The 20997-nt window shown below is 40.3% G+C and overlaps 1 protein-coding gene across 7 annotated transcripts in view; it reads right to left on the minus strand.

Moving 5' to 3' along the window:
* The window catches only part of kifap3a (kinesin-associated protein 3a), a 28899-nt gene extending 8532 nt beyond the window's left edge, over window positions 1-20367 (minus strand). For 3 of the 7 annotated variants that reach the window (XM_017456306.3, XM_017456305.3, XM_047150922.2), the window contains exons 1-10: window positions 20212-20366; window positions 17760-17891; window positions 16849-16994; window positions 16643-16701; window positions 15318-15459; window positions 9891-9990; window positions 9353-9504; window positions 7913-8029; window positions 7658-7836; window positions 6686-6848 (exon numbers count right to left, since the gene is read on the minus strand). In XM_017456306.3, coding sequence (XP_017311795.1) covers window positions 6686-6848; window positions 7658-7836; window positions 7913-8029; window positions 9353-9504; window positions 9891-9990; window positions 15318-15459; window positions 16643-16701; window positions 16849-16994; window positions 17760-17891; window positions 20212-20243 — 1222 coding nt within the window. In that variant the 5' untranslated portion in view covers window positions 20244-20366. Of the gene's footprint in view, window positions 1-6685; window positions 6849-7657; window positions 7837-7912; window positions 8030-9352; window positions 9505-9890; window positions 9991-15317; window positions 15460-16642; window positions 16702-16848; window positions 16995-17759; window positions 17892-18093; window positions 18127-18231; window positions 18347-20211 lie in introns of all 7 variants that reach the window. The other 4 variants (XM_017456310.3, XM_017456309.3, XM_017456307.3 and 1 more) reach the window with 3 other exon arrangements.
* Window positions 20368-20997: the final 630 nt, after the last annotated feature.

Below are 20997 nucleotides of genomic sequence, written 5' to 3' on the forward strand. Positions count from 1 at the left end.
TGTATGGACAAGTTAGTTAAAATGTTAATTTAAGTTAACATTAAGTATTTATGAATAATTAATCACTTTTTCAGTCTGAAAATGTCTTATTGATATTAAAGAGTGCCTACTGGTTCCAGAAGTATTTCTTGTAAACATGAAGCAATGTCCAAAAAACAACAACAACAACAAAAAAATTAGCATATTTCTTGGGGCCTTTCACTGACGCACACACTCTCTCACACACACGCAAAGGTCAGAAGTGAGGTCTCCAGCTTAATCAGAGAAAGTGAGTGTGAGCGAGAGACAAAAAGAGAGAGTAGAGAGGGGGAGAGAAAGGGAAAGTGAAAGAGGGGACCAGTCGGAGCCGGTCGCGGACCCTTCAGGCTAGGTTATCTCAGCCTATTGAAGCCAGATGTTCTTTCCAAGACCCCGAAAGAAAAGGACTCCTCCATTTAATTGGCAAAAAGAAGGAAGCATAAATTTTACTGCCATTAATAACTTCAAGCCATGCTGCTCTACTCTGCCAGCAACGGCGATTGGCCTGAACATGTGCTTCTCATTAGCGAAGAGACACGCACATACGCATGCACAGTAGTGCTCGGCTCGGCAGGTAGGGAGAACACAACAGTGGATTCTTTACGAGGGCTGTGGAGATCGGCCCCTGTTAAAAAAAAAAAAAAAAATTTCAAAACCCTACTGGAGCCCTGGAAAGGGAGAAGGCCGTGGGGGGAAAAAAGCATTGTTAGAAACTAATTATGCTGTTCAGGGGCAGTTAGTGGGAGAGCAGGAGAGCTGCACTTCAATTACAAACCACCCAGCCTCCAAGAAAGTACAGAGAGGAGGCCTGCAGGCGTCAGCCTTTGTCCCACTACTTGGCCTTTAGACGAGGATTTCAACATGGCCAGCCTTCCCACAAATAAACAGTGAATAGCTGCAGTAAACAGACTTCAAAGCAGGGCAGATTTACGAGGTGGCATTACAAAGAGTGATCCTGTGAAGTTGATGGACACAACACAAAGAAGCAAAAGTTGAGCAGCCTTACATAAAGCCGTGACCTTACGTTAGCAATTCTAAAAGGTGCACTTTTCTAAATTCTCAAGGAATAAAGCTCACAGGATAGATAGAGATAACATAGAGATGGGGTGACCAGTTTCTCCATTTAGAGATGGGGTGACCAGGGGTCTCCATTTAGAGACCGCAGCCTACATTAACTACTTTAACACAAAGCAAAAAGACCAGAAGTCCATTCCATTTTCATCTTACCATGCCCTTTTTTCCCTGCTCTTTTTCACTAGGCGATTTTATTCCCAGCACTGTGCGGTAAATGACTTCAAATTAAACACGGTTTGCAATACTAGCCTAGCCTTTCTGATTCATGTGTTTATTACACACAAGATCAGCCCCTATAAAAATGTTCAAAACCCCACTGCAGCCCTGTTTAAACTCGTTTGTTTATATTTGCGAAAACTGCATGAAATGAGTTAAACAATAAAGGCAAGAGCGGGCAGGAGTTGCACAACAATTGCACTTTTTGACCATGCAGTACACAGTTATAGAATGGATTTATGTACAACCCCAATTCCGAAAAAATTGGGACAGTATGGAAAATTGTATGGAAAAACAAAGAGGAGGGATTTGTAAATGTACTTTGACTTGTATTTAAACAAAAAATGTATAAAGACAAGGTATTTGATGTTTGACCTGATCAACTGCACAGTTTTTTGTAGATTATCACTTATTTTGAAATTGATGTATGCAACATGTTCCAAAAAAGTTGTGACAGGGGCAATGTAGGACTAATAGCGATGTGACGAGTTGAAATAAGAAGGTGATATGAAACAGGTGAGGTAATCGTCTAATCATAGTATATAAGGAGCCTCCAAAAAAGGCCTAGTCCTTTAAGAGCAAGGATGGGTCGAGGCTCGCCAATCTGCCAACAGATCAGTCGGCGAATAATCCAACACTTTGAGAACAACATTCCCCAAAGACAAATCGGTAGGATTTTGGGCTTTTCACCTTCTACAGTGCACAATATAATTAAAAGATTCAAGGAATCCGGCCAAATCTTTGTGTGTAAAGGGCAAGAAAACCACTTCTGAATGTGCGTGATCTCCGATCCCTCGGACGTCACTGTCTTAAAAACCGTCATGAGTCTGTAATGGATATCCTGACATGGGCTCAGAATACTTTGGTAAACCTTTGTCATCAACACCATTCGCCACTGCATCCACAGATGTGAGTTAAGGCTTTAATATTCAAAGCAGAAGTCATACATCAACACTGTCCAGAAGTACCGCCCACTTCTCTGGGCTCGGTCTCATCTGAGGTGGACAGTAGCACAGTGGAATCGTGTTTTGTGGTCCGACGAATCGACATTTCAAATAGTTTTTGGACAAAACAGCCGTCGTTTTCTCTGGGCCAAAAAGGAAGAGGACTATCCAAGCTGTTATCAACGTCAGGTCCAAAAGCCAGCGTCTGTCATGGTATGCGGGTGTGTCAGTGCCCAACGCATGGGAAACTTAAATATCTGTGAGGGCCATTAATGCAGAAAGATATGTACACATTTTGGAGTAACATATGCTGCCATCCAGAGCAGGACAACGCCAAACCATATTCTGCCCAGATTACAAGAGCATGGTTGCGTAAACACAGAGCGCGGGTGCTAGCACGGCCTGCCTGCAGTACTGAGCTGTCTCTAATTGAGAATGTGTGGTGCATTATGAAGCGCAAAATAAGGCAACGAAGGCCTCGTACAGTTGCGCAGCTGAAGAAATGCATAATGGATGAATGGGGGAAAATTCCGCTTGCTAAACTTAACCAACTGGTGTCTTCACTCAGCGCCCAAACGCTTAAAAAGTGTTATTAAAAGAAGAGGTCATGTTACACAGTGCTAAACAGACGACTGTCCCAACTGTTTGAATGTCTTGCAGTCATCAGTACTGTCCCAACTTTTACAGAATTGGGGTTGTATAAATATATTCTTTGGTGTCACCCAGATGAGGACGGGTTCCCTTTCAGTCCAGTTCCTCTAAATGTTTCTTCCTCATATCTTCTCAGGGAGTTTCCCTCACCACCGTCACCTCTGGCTTGCTCATTAACGATTAATGTATTGAAATTTATATCCTGAATTGACACATTTCTGTACAGCTGCTCTGTGACAATGTCCACTGTTAAAAGTGCTACACAAATCAAATTGAATGTGTTCATCTTTGATTTGAAAAATGAGGTAAAAGGTTAGCGATCACTGACCTCTTTCCCTTTTCCCTGTCCTTAAATTCAGAATCAACTGAATGCTTCTAAAAGGTGCCGCATGGATTAAACAGTGCAAAATATGTTTGTGGATTACGGTTAGCTCCTCCTCACAGCTCAGAGATAACACACACACACATCAGTGATGAGAGGAGGCTGAACCTCGCTACGTTTATCTTATCATCAGGGTTGTGACCTTCAGTGTGGGCTGCTGGGATTTGTGGACTTCTCACTCTAGCAGGCCAGCTCCAAATAGATAAGAGATGAGACGAATTCTCATCTCAGATAATTATATTCATCAGTCTGAGTGCCAGATGGAAGTTTAGGACAACACGTGAACATTCCTCGACTTTCACATTCACACACACACATTCTTTTCTGAAATTTAAACACAAGGGCCTTGGCTGGATGAATAGACCTTTAGCTGCAGGAAGTTCTTCTGAGTGTGAGTGATCGCATATGCTTACGGATCTCCACAGGTAGCTAACACTGGACATCCCCCGTCCTGGAAGAACAACATTTACTTTAAGAGCGAGCTTGTTATTTTAACAACTATATTATATTAATTATGTGGGACACATGACACCACCAGGACCCTTAAAAAGACACATCAATAGTGCCAAAGGCAACCACGCCTGTATGTATGGATCAGGCACCAATCACACGCCATATTTCTCCTCAGGAAGTGGTTAGATTAAGAGCCGGACACAGACAGAGTCTGTTCGGTCAGCCGGATGACTAAACTTGCTGATGTATGCTAATATAGTGCGTTTTTATTTTGCTAGCTACTAGATTATTCAATTCTATACTAAAATTGTAAAGGGGTTAAGCAGGGTTGAAAAAACAACAAGAGGTCATTAGAGATTTACAATGTCTTGTACTGCAGTACTTGCAGCTGTTTCTGAAACAGTCGTTTAAGAGACCCTTCCCTGACCTGCCTCATAAAAATTCTACAGTACTAGAAGGACTAATCAACCACAGTGTCATGGAAAAACAGTTACACGGCATTTAAAGGTTTCATAACCCTTCACCTTTGGGATCGGCACACACATAGAGGTATTAATTACACTCTCATTCATGTACATGTTATCCTGTCATGCACATTTTTTAGTGTATTATTTATTGTAGAACTCTACTGAACCAAATTAGCAGCAACGCTTTTGTACTTTCATACTTTAGCATACCCAGTGAATTAGGACCTGACCTGGCCAAAAGCATATAGATACCTGACCATTAAACCCATATGTAGGCCTTCCTCAAATTGTTGGAAGCTGGAAGTGCAGAACTGTCTAGAATGTCTTTAAGCATAATGATTTCCCCTCACTGGACCTAAGATGCCCAAAACCTGTTCCAGCATGACAATCCATCCCGATGCCCTACTTCTGGTTGGAGTTCTCATCAATTGGAAATCATATGCTGCTGCTGAGGATGGTCCCACATGGTGCAGCCTAAAGATCACTGAGATTACTGAGGGTGGTAGCACTGAAAAAACCATGATGGCTTAGGACCACAATTCATATGAACAGTTATACTATGATGGCTTAGGACTACAATTGCCACAAACAGTTTTGCACTCAAGTCTCCAGAAGTTCAACAAAACAGACTTCATGTGAAAACTGTAATGAATTTTCTGGTTACATATTAGCACTATTCGACGATGTAGTACAATGTTATAGAAGGGAATTTTATATAATTGCACTATCAAGTGTCACCCAGATGAGGATGGGCTCCCTTTTGAGTCTGGTTTCTCTCAAGGTTTCTTCCTCATATCTCTCAGGGAGTTTTTCCTTTCCACAGTCACCTCAAACAATTCATACATTTAAAATCTATATCCTGAATTGATATGTTTCTGTAAAGCTGCTTTGTGACAACGGCCATTGTTAAACGCGCTATACAAAGCACATTTCATTGAATTGAATGCCCCTGTTCACAAAGTGAGCACCATGAAGACATGGTGTGTTAATGTTGTACTGGAAGAACTTGAGAGTCCCGACCTCAACCCCACTGAACACCTTTGGGATGAACTGGAACACCGACTGCACCCCCCCAGACCTCCTCACTTCTTAACATCAGTGCCTGATCTCACTAATTCTCTTGTAGCTGAATGAACACAAATCCCCACAGCCACGCCCCAAAATCTAGTGGAAAGCCTTCCCAGAAGAATGGGGCTTATTATAACAGCAAATGGGGAATAAATCTATTATTGATTAATAACCAATAATATCAGCAGAAAGAAGTCTTATACGTCATAAAAGGTCAAATTGGCTTTACGATATTGTAATGAAGTTCTCAAAACTCTAATATAAAATAAACAAAAATAAATAAATAAAAAAATAAACATAAAATAACACACATAAAAAAACAAACACACTGTGCTTATACAATTATGGCTGCATATATTGTATCATGGCAGATTAATTAATATATTAATAAAAAAAAATACAAAATGTTTTTGTAAGCCATGTTACAGTGTAATTAGTATTACACAGAAGATTTATGTCATGCTGGTGATTCACATGTGTTTATGTAGATGTGTAACATCATTCATAGTCTGAGTGATGTACAGATGCCCTGCTGTCCGTGATTTAACAATACTAATATATAAACAGTTTAGACAGCTCAGTCACGCACAGATGCAAAAACTCCATCTGATCTACAGTAGCCGATGTGTGTGGGCACAGACATGTATGTAGACTAACATTTTTGGTGGAGTTACTGACAAAATTAATGAGTGAATATTAAAGATAGTATGGGATGATGTATGACTGCAGCCTCATGCATGGCTGTAAACATACAGACAAGACATGCAGCGTCAATATATGGAGCAGAACACAGACTAGGAATGGTAAATGGTAAGAACTTATATAGCGCTTTTTTAACCTTAGCGGTTCCAAAGCGCTTTACACTGTGTTTCATTCACCCATTCACACACACACTCACACACCAATGGTAGCAGATCTAGCATGCAAGGTGCTAACTTGCCATCGGGAGCAACCCGAGGTTCAGTGTCTTGCCCAAGGACATTTCGGTATATGGAGTAATGTGCGCCGGGAATCGAACCGCCAACCCTACGATTAGTGGACAACCCGCTCTACCACCTGAGCCACAGCCGCCCAGGTAGAGGTCCATTTTCTGCTCCATATTTTGCATTAGATATGTTTGTTTTGTCTAACAATATGATGTAATGGATGTAACTGAAGAAAAGTCCACAAATGCCTGGCTTAAAAGTCTTGATTGTCAGTCTTACATAACTTCATGTGATGGTCAGGCAGAGACACGCATTAACAAACAGAGTTATTACCACACCCTTGCGTGAAATAGCGAATGCAGTTATCTTATATAAACATTCAGACGCATTAACAGTGATCTATCAGCATGATTTAGGCCATTGCCATTTACTCAGTGGGAACTTAATATAAGCTGATCATATCATGCCTACAAGTGCATGGCATACCTAGCAGCGCGGTGAGCTTGGGCAGCAGGCCCACCTGCACCATCTTGCTGCGGAGGCCTGTGTCGAAGGAGAGGTTGAGGAGGAGACGAAGAGTGACATTCAGCAGATCCTCATGATCACAAGGGACCAGCTTAGCCAACTTCTCCACAGTGTCCGTTTCAGCCTGGGATACACACAGCGCCAGCATAACACACAGATTAACAGCAAGTGGGTGGTCAGATAGAGAGAGCGAGAGAGAGATATGATGGGATAACATTAAGAGAGACAATAGAAGTTAAAAGATAAAATTTTGGATAATAGCTACTCACTGCTCTCTACAGCAACTAGATCTATTTCTAGTCTGTCCCATCAGTAACACACTGCCTATTTCACACCTCAGAGTGTGCGCTTAGGTCTCGTCACGTAGCCTTGGCCCGGCTTGTTAACGCGCCTGTGGGCTGCTGCAGACGGAGCCGCAGCCACACTGACTTGAGGAAATCTGAGACCCATTACAGCCTCTCTAACCTGCTTCCAAACCAGCTTTCAATGCTAATGACTGTTACTGCAATGATTTATTGCTGCCACAGTGCACACGGAAACCATTAAAAAGGGGGGGGGGTCAAGTTGCTAACTGTTACGTGCAAAGTCCATCACTGGGACACGGTGTGCATATTTAGACTAAAGAAGACGACTCCATTTTAACTTTAGCGAAACATGAAATGGGATTTTTGGCCTATGATTAGAAATGAGGTGAACTGTAGAGAGCAGCTTTTAGTCCAGACGTTTGATATTCTTATAGAATAGAAAAGTAGGAATAGATTTTTAGTGCCAATTTACTATATCCAAAACTGGTCTATTTAAGAATAATTCAGTCTGTAGTTGAAAATTCGCTTACATAACTTACATAAGGAAAAAAAAAAAGTCATACAACTGATATGGAATAGACATATAACTTGAAACCAGGATACAGAAGAGTACGTGTGTCCCCCTCACCATATCGTTCTTGTTCTCCAAGAAGATGCTGAGCTTCTTCAGAAAGGACACGACGAGCACCAGGAGCTCCTCACTTTCCCGGTCCAGGGTTTTCACCAGCAAGTGCACTATATTTTTGTTCCTCATCTTCAGCTCTATGCGCGTGTCCTCAGACAGATTCAGCAGTAGATACAGAGCCACTATCAGGGAAATAATACAAATATTACCTCGCCAACCTCCATCTCAGTGTACATTCGTGCGGGTTCAAAATATTACCTCTCAGCAGCTGTTCCTGCTTGGTCAGCAAGCCGTGGTACTTCTTCAGCGCTTTCTCATACTCTTTCTTCAGGTTTTGGTTCTCTGGGTCTTCCTCCCGTTCAACCCTGTCAAGGACTTTTAACATGACTCTGCTTACACTCTATTAAACGCATTCAAATTTCATTTGGTTTATTGAAACTTTTGGAAACGCTTGGAGGGAGAGGGCTGCCACGTTACAAAGCGGAAAACACAAATCAAAATATACCAAGGTGCTTGAAAGTTTGTGAACACTTTAGGGTTTTCTATATATCTGCCTAAAACATCATCAGAGTTTCACACAAATCGTAAAATTAGACAAAAATGTTATTCAGATATTATACTTGGAAATTTACTTGTTGAGGAAAATGATCCAATATTACATAACCGTGAGCAGCAAAAGTATGTGAACCTCTAGGATTAGCAGTTCATTTGAAGGTGAAATTAAGAGTCGGGTGTTTTCAATAAAAGGGATGAAAATCAGGTATGAGTGAGTGCTCCGTTTTATTTAAAGAACAGGGATTAATCAAAGTCTGATCTTGTTTGTGGAAGTGTATCAAGGCATGGACAAAGGAGATTTCAAGTGACCGCAGAAAAAGAATTGTTGATGCTCAGCAAGCTGGAAAAGATTAAACAATCCACAGTCAGACAGATTGTGTACAAATGATGATCGGGTGTGAGGTTTGAAATATTTCTGTCTCATTTGTTTAAGATGGGTCCTCTTTGTCTACTTTTAGGACCTGTGTGAAAATCTGATGACGCTTTAGGTCAGGTTATGATTTAGGCAGAAATATAGAACATTCGAAAGGGTTCACAAACTTTCAAGCACCACTGTAATGCAGAAATAAGACCGATTAAACAAAATCAAAACATTAAGTAACAAGTAATCATAATCCAGAGACTTGGTTTAAACTGTTTATATATTCTAGGTATACAGAGGAAATCTTTCCTGAATTAGAATGTAACTGTAGGCGAATCGAGTGCAACTTAAATGTGTGTTGTTCAGGTATTATATATATATATATATATATATATATATATATATATATATATATATATATATACACACTGACCTGCTGACAGTGATGTACACAGTGCTTCTAAATAGACAGGGACTAATAGAGGTCTGTATAACTTAGAAAAGTGGTTTATTACAATTTGTTCATCTGTTTCTTTTTCTCAACAATTTTATCTAGTATTTTTATTCGCTGCGTATGAACAAATTTCAGATTTATGAATTTTTTTTTAATTCAACTCCAAATGCTTAAACGGTTAATATATTCCATGACAGCATCCCGGAGATCTGTTATTTTACAGACATTTGTCTCATTCAGAACTGTTCAAAATGAAGCAATAAAGCGCCTCTGACCATTAACCCGACTTAACCACTTGACCCCTGTATGACTCCAGAGTCCCTTTTACCTCTGACCAACCACGCAGAAAGGATATCAGCTCGCTTCTTCTTCTGCAGCTCCTCCTGCCACAGGTCGTACCTCTTCAGCTCATGCTCCATGATGCCCATGCACAGAATGCCAATCTTATAGTGAGTGATGAGCGCATGGAACTGGATGAAACTGGGGAAGGAACATTCACGTGTTTTGACTCGGAGATTTGGACTACGTTCAGGCATGCCAAAATAAAGCTGCAGCTAGCGCCCAACACGATCCCCAGTATATGATGGATATGAACCAAGTTCATTTCGCAGCCCAGCAGAGAAACAATGAACTACACTGGAGCCAAGAACAACTATGGGCTTTCACGGTCATCTACTCAATCCGTTACTCTAATTGGTCCCGACAGTGGGCATTATTATTATGATGAAGCAATTTAACACGATTATTAAAAAAAAAAAGAAAAAAAAAAAGAAAGAAAACAAGCCTCTGTAATAACATATCGTGAAAGTGGCTCCAACATTCAGACTAGAAAGTGTTAGTGGAAATATTGATATCCTGCTTAATACCTGGAGAAACAAAAGAAGATGTAGATGATGGTAGTTGACAAGTCTATACTCTGCTTCCAGTCCTCCCTCAGTACTCGTGCCAGGGCTCCTAAAGCTGTCTCTGTGGAGGAGGAGCAGCACACACACATACACACACACACACACACACACACACACACACACACACACACACACACACACACACCACTCAGACCTGACTCACTATTCTCACTAATTAAACCACTGTATACACTTCCAAGCTCAGTATCTGTAGCATTTGTAGGAATATGAACAACATAAAGAGATATAAACATGGATATTAGTAGCCCTTCATGGATGAGTTATAACTGTAAAATTTGTTCAATCTCAGTGATCTCTCTCTGTATAAAGGTGTGAAGCTGAAGCGGATATGTACGGCAACCCAAACCAAGTTCAAAGCATAACGAATGTGGCTTCAACACTGTCATATAAAAATAATGTAGGATTGAAACTTACTTATAGACTGCTAAAACACACTGAATAAATATGATACGTGTGGCGTTCTATCAAATACCTGTCAAGGTATTTTACCAAAACAATGTGGAAATTTGGGCTACTTTCTAAACTTGCCTGGGATATCTGCCTGCAAAGATCAGATCAGGTAAGGCAGCAGTTTAACAAAAGCAGCGGTAATTGCAGTCAGTCTGCCTAAAGCTGTCTAAAAGCTAACCAAACCTTGCTTTCCTTACATTCCAATTAAGTTTTTGGATAGCTGCATACCTGAGTAAAATAGAAATAAGCCTAATCAGACAATTTTGTGATCCGATGCCAACTGTCAGAATGTCCGTATTGCTCGGTCACATTGTCATCAAAACGGAGAAAGACAGAGAAAAGCTTTACACACTCTTTATAGAAGTTTTAACAATGACTGAATAAAAAGACATTAGATACAAAAATGCTCATTATTAGTTTGAATTGATCTGCACTTATTTCCTCGCCGAACGAACGGAGATCAGTAGAGCAAAGAGATGACGATGAGGTTCATGTTTAAATATGGCGAGTGACTTGTACCTCAGGTGATGAGACAGAAACTGCTTTACAACTGTAAACTTGTCGTTCTTAAAAAATGTCAAAGGAATGTTTTAGCAGTAGGTTAGAAATGTCAAGGATTGCAGGGCATCTTTCAGTAGAAATAGAAAAAAAATTTCACTTATGATTAGAGACGCACCGATGTATCGGCCGATAAAGGCTATTTTACCCGCTATGGACTATCGGGCGATAGTTTAAAAACATCCGATGATCAGTGCCGATTATATCCTGTCAATCAAAAGAGGGCGGGAAAACACACTGATTTCATGCTGTGTGTAAAGATTATCTCTCTCTCGAGTGGAATGATAAAACTGCAGTTTGTAATCTCTGCACCGCTAAAATTTTACACCGGAAGTGAGCAGCAGTGAAGCAGCGTCGAGTCTAATTATTATTAATTCATAAGAAGGCACAAAAGGCAGAACTATCGTATCGGCCGATATCGCTCTGAATAATCGGTTATCGGTATCGGCCGATATCGCTCTGAATAATCGGTTATCGGTATCAGCCGATATCGCCCTGAATAATCGGTTAGCGGCCGATATCGCCCTGAATAATCGGTTATCGGTATCGGCCGATATCGCCCTGAATAATCGGTTATCGGTATCGGCCGATATCGCCCTGAATAATCGGTCATCGGCATTGGCCGATATCGCCCTGAATAATCGGTCATCGGCATTGGCCGATATCGCCCTGAATAATCGGTCATCGGCATCGGCCGATATCGCCCTGAATAATCGGTCATCGGCATCGGCCAATATCGCCCTGAATAATCGGTCATCGGCATCGGCCAATATCGCCCTGAATAATCGGTCATCGGCATCGGCCAATATCGCCCTGAATAATCGGTCATCGGCATCGGCCAATATCGCCCTGAATAATCGGTCATCGGCATCGGCCAATATCGCCCTGAATAATCGGTCATCGGCATCGGCCAATATCGCCCTGAATAATCGGTCATCGGCATCGGCCAATATCACTCTGAGTAATCGGTCATCGGCATTGGCCAATATCACTCTGAATAATCGGTTATCGGCATCGGCCAATATCACTCTCAATAATTGGTTATCGGCATCGGCCAATATCACTCTCAATAATTGGTTATCAGTATCGGCCAATATCACCGAATAATTGGTTATCGTATCGGCCGAGAAATTTAGTATCGGTGCATCTCTACTTATGGTGGTTAGCAGACCTGAAAATGCTTTAACTTTACTTGTGGCGATATATAAGAGACGCATAAGAGAAACATGTAGCTTACAGAAGTACTGTATATATATTAAAAAAACGTCAACGTTTGACCATGTGAAGGGTTTTCCCAGACCGACACACAAATATGTGATGGCTAAAAGAGCATGAGCGACATTAACAGACAACAGTAACAGAAGGTTAAGGAAATATTTGTAACAGCACCACTACAATGGCCGAGTTGAAGTGAGGAACCAGGGTTAGAATGTGGAACGTGAGGAACGCTTTACTGTGAGCGGAAATATACCAGAGGGAGGGTGAACTAAAGACAAGGGAAATGATGGAAGAAAGGTTAAAGCAACAGAGAGGGAGGCAGAGTGTGAGTTACAGAGAAGAGAAGAAGGGTCAGAGGACCCAGGAGCTACAGGACGAGAGAGGAGGAGAGGTCACGTCTCGTGCGGCGTGAGAAATGAGACTTCCTCTGCGAGCGGACATGCGCGTTGTGCTGCAGCATGTGGCCCCTGGACCCTCTCGTTTCCGCATGACCCCGTTGTGACTCTGCAAGAGCCCCATCACCATTTCCAAACACGGTTATGGTAATGAGTTCTGACAGGTTTATGAAGGAACTAATGCGTTGTGACAGAAGAGATGGACACTGGATGTGTGGTTTTGAGCACCGTCGGCTGACGGAGAACACAGCTGGGAAATATTCGCTGAAAAGAGATAGTCTATGTACGCACACAAACATGGGGATGTCACATAAATGCCACAAAGCTTCCTGATTTGTGAATTATGGTTTCAGCACAGCACACCACGAAACAGTCTTGTATACAGTCACATGTTTTAAACCAGGGATAATTACATCAGAAAGCAAGCGCTGCGTTTCCCCTAACAAACATTTATATTAGTAAGTGGCACTGGTTGGTTGGTTGGATCATATAACAGCTACGCATACTCACTCACTAGCAACACTCATCATTTAATTCTCAGTCTTAGCTTGTATAAAGAGACACAAAGCAGAACTGACTGGTCTATTGGGATTCAACTAAAAAAAATAATAAAAATCCAACGAACCCTCTCAGCACAGCTTTATTTTCTAAACATAATCCAACTATTCAAATACTTAGATCGTTATTTAACTGTGTATAATAATACTTTGGCTATTTCTTGGAGCTTTATTCCTGAAATTTCCACACACACATTTTGAATGAGCATTATTTAATTCCCTACTTGTTTAAGGTTTGGATAAAATGCATTCAACTCAAGTGAACGGGATAATAGGTATAGGAAAGATTGCATTACGTAGAGTATCTAGCTATTCACTAAAAACACAAATGCTTATTTCCTCCACCTCCAAGCCGGACACAAGGTGTGCTTAATGGTTAATCCTGAGAATGTAACTCTGATGCTTGAACATATGGTATACATACGCTAATAAAATGACTGTTGCTACATGGCTGTAAATTTCCAGATTTTAACATCGCTAGATATTCGGCTAAACCAGACATTATACAGCGGTGCTTGAAAGTTTGTGAACCCTTCAGAATTTTCTACATTTCTAAAACATCATCAGGTTTTCACACAAGTACTGAAAGTAGACAAAGAGATCCCTATTAAACAAATGAGAGAAAAATATTACACCAATCATTTACTTACTGAAGAAAACGATCCAATATTACATATCTGTTAGTAGCAAACGTATGTACCTCTAGGATAAGCAGTTAATTTGAAGGTGAAATTAGAGTCGGGTTTTTTCATTCAATGGGATGAAAATCAGGTATGAGTGAGCGCTCTGTTTTATTTAAAAAACAGGGACCAATCAAAGTCTGATCTTGTTTGTGGAAGTGCATAATGGCATGAACAACGGAGATTTCTAGGGAAAAAAAGAATTGTTGATGCTCATCAAGATGGAAAAGGTTAAATAATCCACAGTCAGACAGATTGGGTACAAATGGAGGAAATTCAAGACCATTGTTACCCTCCCCAGGAGTGGTCGATCAACAAAGATCACTCCAAGAGCAAGATGTGTAATAGTCCACGAGGTCACAAAGGAACCCAGGGTCACTACTAAGCAATTAAAGGCCTCTCTCACAGTGGCTAATGTTAATGTTCATGAGTCCACCATCAGCAGAACACTGAACAATAATGGTGCGCATGGAAGGGTTGCAAAGAGAAAGCAACTGCTCTCCAAAAAGAACACTGCTGCCCGTCTGCAGTTTGCTAAAGATCACGTGGACAAGCCAGAAGACTATTAGAAAAATGTTTTGTAGATAAATGAGACCAAAATACAAATTTTTGGTTTAAATGAGAAGGGTTATGTTTGGAGAAAAGAAATCCCTGCATTACAGCATAAGAACCTTCTAATATAAGATTCCACCTGTGAAACATGGTGGTGGTGGTGTCATGGTTTGGGCCTGTTTTGCTGCATCTAGGCCAGGATGACTTGCCATCATTGATGGAACAATGAATTCTGAAGTAGATCAGTGATTTCTAACATTATATTTCTAACATATTGTCAATATAGAATGATGGTGCACGGTGGCTTAGTGGTTAGCACGTTCGCCTCACACCTCCAGGGTCCGGGGTTCGAGTCCCGAGGAAACCCACCAACATCCCAGAGTTGAAGCTGTTCTTTACTGAGGAACAGGTTAAAATTCCTCCAAGCCGATGTGCAGGACTGATCGAACGTTTAGTTGCAGTTATTGCTGCACAAGGGGGTCACACCAGACACTGAAAACAAAAAAGTTTACATACTTTTGCCACTCACAGATATGTAATATTGGATCATTTTCCACAATAAATAAATGACCAGGTACAATATTTTTGTCTCATTTGTTTAATTGAAACTCTGATGATGGTTTAGTTCGTATTTATCCAGAAATATAGAAAATTCTAAAGGGTTCAAAAACTTTCACACACCACTGTACATCAATTGGATTACTTAATTTACTCCAAGTGATTCAGATTTTTGCCCCCAGATGGTTACTGAAAAATATGTTACTGCTTTCAGTAACATATCCAAAAAATCCAGACTTTGTGCGTGCAGTTATGTGAAGACTACCATCCTTAAACTCTCGGGACCCATCGGCTCACTCTCTCTCACCATTTAATTACACACCATTACAACTGGTTTCACTGGACCAGGTGATTCTGCAAGGCATTTTTGCTTCCCTGCAATCTGATGTTGCTGCTTACCGTTCTGAAGCAGCTCCTCCAGGTTGTCAGGATTACGGGCCAGCTGCAGAATAAGCGTGGCTCCTCTGATTTTCTCTGGAAAGTCCTCGTACAGCAGCTCCACGTAGTCATCGATGCTGTTAATGTTGGCCTCCTCGTCCAGCTGCAATATCCCAACAGAACGTGCGTCACATTGTTTAACTCGTCATCACACCACGTAACTCACCTTGCATTTACACTAGCAAGCAACAAGGCAGCGCTAGGTTTGTCACTTTTGGGCATGCACTGTCTATTAAATATCATTACTGAGTGAGCAGAGAAAAAAAATACTCATCGTGTTCCTTACAAGTCAGTAATGGCAACTCACAGCCACACAACTTCCTACAGAGTGATGGTAGAGAGCTAGCTAACATTTAATGTCCACAGAACAGAAATTAGATCCGATAACAAAACACACACCAGAAGTAACCCGGTCTGTGTGGTAGTTATATAGGCTATATATGAGAAACAGTTTGTGTCTTTAAAGCTGAGTTTTGTTCATTCATCTGAACCTCAGTAATCATCACATTGATGAGCACAATAAAGCTTTTATTCTCACTAAAATATTGGTGTCATTACTATTTAGATATGTTATTTATATTTCACTAATGTCTTTTATGAAGTGCACGAGCAAAACATCCCTACAAAACTGATGCTGCCAGCCCCATGCTTCAAAATGGGCCTTTGTTGTTGTTTTGGGGTTTAGTTAAAACATTCAAATCAAAGTTTCTTCATCCCTGGGCGTTAATTTGTGCCTCTGTAATGAACAATGCAGTGTCTGTGTTGTCCCAAGATATTTATATTGGCTTTTTTTTTTTTTTTTTTTTTTTTTTTTAAACAGATGCTCCTGGTACCTTCAGTTCTTTGGAAATTGCTCCTAAGGAGGAACTGCTCATGTATAGGTAAAAATTTTTTTTTCTTTTTTTCCCCCCCCTGAGGTTTGGATGAGTTGCTTGCATTTTCCAGAGGTACCAAGTGGAAACCACAGGTGCTCTCCTGATTCACTCCCAATTCTAACGATTGGCCAATTAGAGGCTTCTAAAATCATTCTATCAATTACTGGAATATTCCAGGCCGTTTAAAGAGAGAGAGTCAATTGGTGTATGTAAACTTCTGACCCACAGGAATTCTAATATAGTGAATTAAAGCTGTAAATAAAGCGATTGTTTTAAAATGACCTCTGATGTGAACAAAGTAGACGCCCTAATCAACTTGCCAAAACAAATGTGTGGAGTCCCAAAATACAGAGATTGGATATTTTTCTGAAATTATGTAGCGAGGAATTTAAAATGGTATAACTGCTATACCTCCATGCCTTCAAACGGAGCAGGATCTCTTGGCTTTATCTGCTTCTTCTCTTTTTTCTCTGTAGATTAGAAACAACGAACATCAACAAAAAATGCTCAGTTCTACGTACCACCGGATCTAATTTATCATATCCAAATTAAATGACTACCCTCACTTTAGCTAGTGCTCTGGTGGAAGAGGAATATAGCTACATGTTCCTTCATACCTGGAGCTGAATTGCGGTTCTGTAGGTAGAAGAGCAGTCGCTCCACTTCTGGGAGCTTGGATGGTGAAATGAGCTTGCATTCCTCCACCACTTTCCGCGCTAATGACCCAATATCCGTGCTGGCGTTAAGGCTTTTCAGACGAACACTGAGAGAAGGAATGTTCGCGTTCATTTAATATGACAGTGAAAACAAACACACAATTAAACAGATGTTTAGACATGGGGGAGTCCATGTCAAATCAACCTGTGGCAGAGGACTTCTCCACCACTCTGTCTCAGATTCTGCTGATTCCTTTAAAAACCATTTGTAAGTACTTGCATGAGAACAAAAAAATAATACTAAGAAGAATTTTTTTGAGTTAACTCTCACTCGTTAGAAAAAGGTGTTCATTTCAAAATTTGGCCCAGACACACTTTGCGACATATGCCATGTCCCCTTTTTTGTGCAATTTCCCCTTAATTCACAAAGTATACATGCTATAAAGATGGCATTTGGTGTGTATATATCCTCGATTATGTAGAATCAGAATGACTTTTTAGGGGTATTCATGTTTGACCCCCAAAAACTCGACTTCTGTCAATGTGGATGATGCAACAAATTTTATGAAATGTTGATCTTCGGTTCATCTTACAAATAAGTGAAAACTGCGTGTGTGTTTGCCATCTATAACTGAAATCATTAGATATGCCAAGTTTAATAAGATATTCTAATTCTACAGGTATATAAATACACCAAAGTTCATCTTTATATCATCAGGATTTTGTGGGTTATTAAGGGGGGGGGGGGGGGGGGGGGGGGGCATATGTTGCAAAGTGTGTCTGGGCCAAATTTGAAAATGACTGGTTTGACATGGAATCACCCTACTGAATTTACATATGACAAACTGGACTCAGACAGAAACATGTCTTACGTTTTCTGACACGCCTTGCGTTCTCCAAGCATCGGGCCTCCCATTTCTCCCATTATAGTCGCTTCCACTTCATACTGGACAATAAGGGCTTTCTCAGTAGGATGGACATCTAGACTGCCTCCCTTGACTTTCCTGAGAACCATAAACATGCTGTATGTATACACTGGTGCTGTATGTATCAGGTACACCTACCATAAAGGTATCAAATGACTGTCTGTATGCGGTCTTCTGATACGCAGCATGAGAAAGTCTGTGCATTAATGGAAAGGGACCTCAGTAAGTCTACTGCTAAGCAGATATCGTTTGAGTTGTGTGGAACAGCAACGTGACTCACTCTCTGCTCTCTGGATAACCCAACATGGAGACCCTAAAGATGTGCAAGATATGCCCAAGTTTATGGATAGTCACCTGAATAGAGTAGACGTGTACCTAACAACTTTGACACTCACACTAAACAACCCTACACACTTACAGTATACAGCTGTAGAAGAGTCATGATTTGGAGTCACACTATACGGTGTCACCCAGAAGAGGAATGGATTCCCATTTCGTGTCTGGTTCCTTGCAAGGTTTCTTCTTCATGTCATCTGCAATTGGACAATTGGCTGCTCAGGTGTTCCATGTCCAGGTGTGTGTTATTCCCTAAATATTTCACTTACACTAAGCAGATAAAAAGGTCTAGAGTTTATTTGCATTTAGAATCTGTTCCTGTTAACTCTCAACAGGAAGTCCAAGGAGCCATTAAAAGGCTGAAAAATCAAAACAAACCCTTTAGAGAGATAGCAAAAAACATTAGGTGTGGCCAAATCAACCATTTGGTACATTCTTAAAAAAAAAAGAAAGAACACACTGGTGAGCACAGGAACACCAAAGGCCTGGAAGACCCTGGAAAACAACTGTGGTGACAGATGCCTACAGACTTCCCTCCTGAAGAACAAGCCCTTCAGACCAGTTAGCCAGATCAAGAGCACCCTCCAGGAGGTAGGCGTATCAAAGTCAACAATCAAGAGAAGCCTTCACCAGAGAAAATACAGGGGGTTTACCACACAATGTAAATCACTTGTAAGACTCAAAATCAGGAAGACCAGATTAGAGTTTATGACAGATCTGGAAGAACATTCTTTGGACAGATGAGACAAAAATTGATGGGAAGTGAAGGAACTGCTCATGATCTTAAGTATACCTCATAATCTGAAGTGCATGTATGGCTGCCAGTTAAACTGTTACTCATGCATTTACTGCTGATAAATGCAGCAGAATGACTTCTGAAGTGTACAGGGCTATATTATCTGTTCAGATTCAGCCAAATGCTTCAAAACTCATTAGACTTCACACCACAGATGGACACCGACCTGGAGCATACTTCGAAAGCAATCCAAGACTTTTTTTTTTTAGAACATTACAAAGAAGTGAAACACCCTGCAATGGCAAAGTCAATCACATGCTGAAGGTAAAACTGAAGGTTTTTGAAGAACAAGCAGGAAGTGAAGATAGCTGCAGTAGAGGCCTGGCAGAGCATCACCAGGGAAGAAACCCAGCATCTGGTGAGGTCTGTGGTTCAGACTTCAGGACTTGCAAACAAGCATTACAAATGACAATTTAATTTATGATTGTTAGTTTGTCCAAGTACTTTCAATCCCTTAAAAAGATGGGGATCACATGTAAAAAGTGCTGTAATTCCTACACTGTTCACCTGATTTCTATGTAAACTCCCTGGAACTAAAGCTGAAAGTCTGCACTTTGAGCTCTTATTCATTATTCACCTTCACCTCCTGTATACTGTGGCACCCCTACTGAAAAATAACCCCAATAGGAACCTCATATAAACGGTAACAGTTTTAATTGGGAATTGTATTGGTTTTAATGGAAACTGTAACGGTCCCTGTGATTCTGTACTAGTAATTTGTTACCTTCTATCAGTGTCATGTTAAGTTATGTCTAGTGGACACCATTAATGACCAATAATGGTAATGGTTTTAATGATTAGCTGATGGTTTGTAATGGTACTTGTAGTGGAAACCATTAGAATTTCTGTGATGTTTCTATTGTTTTGTTTTTCAGCAGGGACAAGGCTAAAATAACTAGAACTATATCAATGTACAAATATTTATGGACCTGACTGTACCTTACATTAATCAAATAAACATGTATATGCTTGTTCATTTAGTTAAATAAAAAAACAAACAAACAAACAAACATGGCTGTTATGAGCTATTTTAATCAATACCATAGAACAATAGTTTAACTGGATATTTAGGATGTAATTAGGCATTCGGATGACAACATATTACCATATCAGTGCTCTTTTTTTGTCTACAGTGACATTAACATAATTAAACCTACATACACAGCAGAAGTGTTTCTTTTATTAAACCGAACCCAAACAGCATCACTTAGCTTGCAATGCTAACTGAGCTAACCGAAATAACAGACAGCGCGCGAACACACTCACCTTTTTAAATATCTTACGTTGTCTGCTTGCATTGTGTCTTTTTGTTGTTAATACGACGATATAACAGCTGTTTGATTTACTTTAGACGACGTGTGTTTACGTATGCGTTGCTAGGGTGTTACCAGTCTCATTACCCATCATGCATCACGGACTGGAGTGTCACACAAAAGTTTCAGCGCCATCTGCAGGTGTGGAGACCGTGCCATGTTCACACTCATATTCAGAGCTACACTCAGGCTTGTGTGTGCAATTTACTAAACAATTATTAACGATATAAAATAAGTGATGCATAACTTTGTTGGACCTCCAAACCCTTCTGAAAAATATAGCTTCGTCTAACCACCCTGCTAAAGAAAACCCCAAAACAATAGAAATTCTCATGAATTTGTAATGGTTATAATGAGAATTGTATTGATTTTAATGAAAAATGTAATGGTCCCTGTGGGTCTCTAATCGTAATTTGTGGCGTGTTATGTCTAGTGGATACCATTAAGGACCAATAATGGTAATGTTTTTAATGGTTAGCTGATAGTGTGTAAGTGTATTTGTAGTGGAAACCATTAGAATTTCTGTGATGGTATGTATGTATTATTTTTTATTATAAAAAATATGTATTTATGTACGTATTATATATTTTTCAGTAGGGTAGTTAACAGTCCGAGATGGTCAAACTGGTAGACCATCTTTCCCAGTTGGTAAAATTTCCAGCTTCCTAATTATTTAAGTAAATTGGTCAATCAATGTTTGAGATTTTATAATTCACTTATTCTTTGTAAAAAAAAAAAA

The sequence above is a fragment of the Ictalurus punctatus genome, chromosome 25, assembly GCF_001660625.3.
Source record: "Ictalurus punctatus breed USDA103 chromosome 25, Coco_2.0, whole genome shotgun sequence".
Classification (NCBI taxonomy): Eukaryota; Metazoa; Chordata; class Actinopteri; order Siluriformes; family Ictaluridae; genus Ictalurus; species Ictalurus punctatus.